Source organism: Mytilus trossulus, chromosome 12 (assembly GCF_036588685.1).
Source record: "Mytilus trossulus isolate FHL-02 chromosome 12, PNRI_Mtr1.1.1.hap1, whole genome shotgun sequence".
Classification (NCBI taxonomy): domain Eukaryota; kingdom Metazoa; phylum Mollusca; class Bivalvia; order Mytilida; family Mytilidae; genus Mytilus; species Mytilus trossulus.
The window spans coordinates 9,679,817-9,683,955 of record NC_086384.1 but is presented as its reverse complement, the minus strand read 5'-3'; the positions used below and the strand labels follow the sequence as shown (position 1 = coordinate 9,683,955).

The 4,139-nt window shown below is 30.3% G+C and overlaps 1 protein-coding gene across 1 annotated transcript; it reads right to left on the bottom strand.

The window, feature by feature from the left end:
• Positions 1–770: 770 nt before the first annotated feature.
• Positions 771–1,767, bottom strand: LOC134692865 (uncharacterized). The gene is made up of 2 exons (XM_063553474.1): positions 1,403–1,767; positions 771–991 (listed from the first exon to the last, which is right to left on the bottom strand). Exons 1-2 carry the CDS (start codon positions 1,755–1,757, stop codon positions 912–914), a joined length of 435 nt encoding a protein of 144 aa, XP_063409544.1. The 5' UTR covers positions 1,758–1,767; the 3' UTR covers positions 771–911.
• Positions 1,768–4,139: the final 2,372 nt, after the last annotated feature.

The following is a 4,139-nucleotide window of genomic DNA, read 5'->3' as shown; positions in this document are numbered from 1 at the left end:
AAGTTAACGAAACCTTCTGTATCTTCCACCCATCTTTGATTGTTTGATAACATGTTACAATATTATTCTGTTTAACATAGATTTTAAAAAAAAAAAAAGACGAACTGAATTGCATTTGTCACAACCGCTTCTGATATAAAAATAATTTTCAGATTTTCCCACTAAAAAGTTGATTTTTTTTGGCAAAAATTGATATAAGGTTAATATAGTAAGCACTAGTTAAAAACTAAGAGAAAGGACTGTGACAATGGTTTCGCAGATTATTTCCCTTTAGTAAACGTGTATAAAACGATGCATCATAATTGGTAAAAACAAAACCTGGTATATCAAACGTCCATTTTCCTCCAAAAATAATTTCTAGCATTTTCGTACATTCAAATATCACAATGTAAATGGGATCTATCACTCTCATATAAAGCATATAAGACGTAAGACCAAGCTGTATCAGTATGCTCCTAAAGTTTAAACTCGTTTGGCATTTCCATTTTTTTATTTGATCGTTACTAATGCGTCGTTATTTTAGACGAAACGCGCGATGACGTCAAAAATTATAAGCAAGGTATTTCTATAATTCATATGGATAAGATAACCTTTAAATGTGTGAGTAGCCATTTTTGCGTATTCTTGTTTTGGTAAATACTATCATAATCATACTTTTAGTGTACTGAAAGTGCAAACAATGGCAGCATTCGAAAGATATATTAGAACAAGCAATACAAATTATTGTATCCAAGACAATATTAAGGTTAAAAGGGTTAATCCTCCTTTTTACATTGAATGATTTTGAGAGTCAACTCACAACAATATGTTAGATCTCCTACAGCAATAATGTTTTAAGCATACTGCGTGTACTCTATATCGAATACCGTGTATAGCTTTCAATTGCATTACAATTGCACTCCGTACTGTTACTAATGCACATATTTAGCATTTTCTTTAAAACTGTCTTTTAGGTCTTCTTCAGCAATCGTTTCCAACTCATACACAAAATCTAAAATGAAAATATAAGTTTGAAAAGGAACAAGCGTACAAAAAAATTTCAGAAATCATAATATTAAATAGTATGGCGATATTATTTTTTTTAAAATGTATTTGTTTAATAATCCGTTTAATCAGTGTTCAATTTACGTTATAAGGACATTCCATTATAAATAGTGTGTATCCTTTTGAACATGAATAAAAAACAATATATTGAAAACTCAATTAGTGCAAATCATTAACATTTCGCAGTTAATTTATTTCTTTTCAATTATATGGCTCTGTATTTACCGTGCAGTCCTTTTTTTAAATTACATTTAAAACATTCTGATTTTTGTTTCTATACTCATATCTAAATTTCAGGATATAAAAACTAACGGTTATGTAAAACACGTGTACCAAGTATAGAAAAAAAACACAATACCTGTTTTCCTCTTTCTGTTTTCATATCTATCTAAAAGTTCAACTATTGCATCATGTCCATTCATTTCAGCGTACAGTAGTGCTGTACGTCCGTGTATATCAATTCGCATGATGTCGCATCCCATGTCTATTAAAAACTGCACAAATTCTTCACGCTGAATCTGTGTTTGAGGAAGATATCGACAGCGACATGTTTCAATTAGTGGAGTAGCACCAGAATAATTTATACAGTTGATATCTATTCCAGACGACATGAGGTTTTTTGCGCGATTGAAATTATTATGACGTATTGCTTTAAAAAGGCTTACTATTTTCTCATACGGTCTGTCATTGCATGTTGATGCCAATGTTCCCATGTTGAGTGGTTTTGTCTAGAAATTAATAATTAAGTTTCACATGTTTCCATTTCCAAAGTTATTTATTCAAATAATGATTGCAGTATTTTCTTCTTGGATTTGTTAGATTTTACAGTTAACACCCACTGATGATGTATATAATGTGTGAATGTGTTAAGAGCGACGAATCGATAAATATTTAACAAATAAGAGTTTAATAATAAAAAAAGAAAGAAAAAGGTTAAAACTATTAAACAGTGTGACTTGGATGGAGAGTTGTCTCATTGGTATTCTGAACACATCTTCTTTAATAAAAAAATTACATATAATTTTGTGTACGAGATGCAGAAAAACATATATCAAAAATAAGATTAGAAAAAGAAAAATACGTTTTCAATCGCTAACAATGAACACTATAAATATAATATAATCAAAATCTCACGACCTTATGGAATATGACGAAGGAATTTCAAAGTATCCAATCATTTCATTAATAAGCCAGGAAACAATCATAAGGCGGAAAAACATCGCTATTCGAGTTTAAAGTTGATTAATTTTTGTGTTTCTATTTTAATTTTTTTTGGTCTTTCATTTGACATGTTTGATAGTATTTCTTTGTATTGAGCATTTGTCAGTTCATTTTATATACTTAGTATTATTGTTCATTTTGCATGAGAAATGTCAGAGTATGTCGTTCAACCTTGTATAAAGGTAGTCCTGACAAAAGCTATTAATGTGAATTACAAAGAAAAATAGCAAAATACCACATGTTTTATGCAAGTAAAACATACACAATCAAAATCAATGTTGGTCTTCTTGGTAGGTAGGTAGGATCACCAGACACATTTACTTTAAAACTAGATAGCCCAAAAGTGAGTGTGGCCAGGTTTGGTTTTCAGAGACAAAGATTTTGGTAAAGGTTAATAGACAAGGAAATTGGTCATTAAATGGCAGTTGCTCCAATTAGCAGTCGTCGGATGATTTATTCCATTCCGTTTTAATTGTAGACGATTTCTTGCAGATTATTTGTGTTTATTGAAGTCTCTATCCATCTATCATAATTATTAGAATCTAAGGTAAAAAAAACAAAAAATGGTAAAAATAATTATCAAAGGGCAATAACTCAAAAAAGGAATCGACTGACATGGTCAAAATCGTCAGTCGATTCCTTTTTTGAGTTATTGCCCTTTGATAATTATTTTTACCATTTTTAATTGAATATAAATATATTATTTTGATATAAAACGTGATAATGAAGATTATATTCCTGCAAAATAACCTAAATAAAGACAACGATATGTAAAACTGTTTATAAAGGGAAGACAGAAATCTACTAAGTTGGATACAGTATGTTTGGAATGTTTTTTTATCATAAGTTACATCTTTCATTTCTATAGGTACAAATGTATCATGAAGATACAATACATTAAAAGATACGTATTTCTCATGTACGTGTATGCCATGTAAATGATTATCTTCTTAAATCTTGAAAACACGAAGTGTCGTTTGATCTGTAGTTGTATTCTCTTAAGTGACCATTTGACTAGGTGTGGATTTACAGGTCGGTTGGTTCATGCATTTGCCTTTGCTTTAATACTGTTTCATTATAGTGGGGTGCGGGCCACCACTTTGTCTAATTTACCTAGATTTGCTTTTCAATCATTTTTTTATATTGTTATTTGATATCATCGATGAACTACGTAATTATATTGTTGACTCAAAAGAGGGACAAAAGATACCAGAGGGCAACCTAATTAATCGAAAATAAACTGACAATGCATTGGCTAAAAATTACAAAGACTAACAAACAAAATATAGTACACATAACACAACGTAGAAAACTAAAGAATAAGCAGCACGAACCTCACAAAAAACTGAGGATGATCAAAGGTCATGGGTCTTTGTTCGAGTAATTATCAGTTTTAAACTTTGGTTTGTTTAAGACGTTTAAACCCGATGCACTTGTTACAACCTGTCTGTAGTCAGGAACATCATGTTCAGTGGTTGTCGTTTGTTGGTGTGGTTCTTAAAAGTTTTTCGTTTTTCTCTTTTTATAAATAGATTAGACTATTGGGTTGCCGTTTGAATGGTTTTACACTAGTAACTTTTTGAGACCTTTTATAATTTGCTGTTTGGTGTTAGCCAAGGCTCTGTCTTGAAGACTGCACTTTAGCCTATAATGGTTTAATTTTAAAAATTATTACTTGGATGGAGTGTTGTCTCATTGGAACTCATATCACTCCTTCTGATATATATTTATTGCAGAATTGACGAATAGTAATGCTTTAATTCGAAATATGGATAACTTCGGTTCTTTTTTAAATTCAAAAGTTTGTATATGTGATGAGTTTATTTTAATCTAACTAAAACATATAAGCAATGATATTTATGTAGTTCAAACAA

Bases quoted from the DNA above. Each gene is read 5' to 3' on its own strand.
- LOC134692865 (XM_063553474.1), bottom strand. From the start codon at position 1,757: ATGGGAACATTGGCATCAACATGCAATGACAGACCGTATGAGAAAATA. The intron at 992-1,402 runs GTATTGTGTTTT...TTTTCATTTTAG, and splicing joins AAACAGAAAGAGGAAAACAG to ATTTTGTGTATGAGTTGGAA.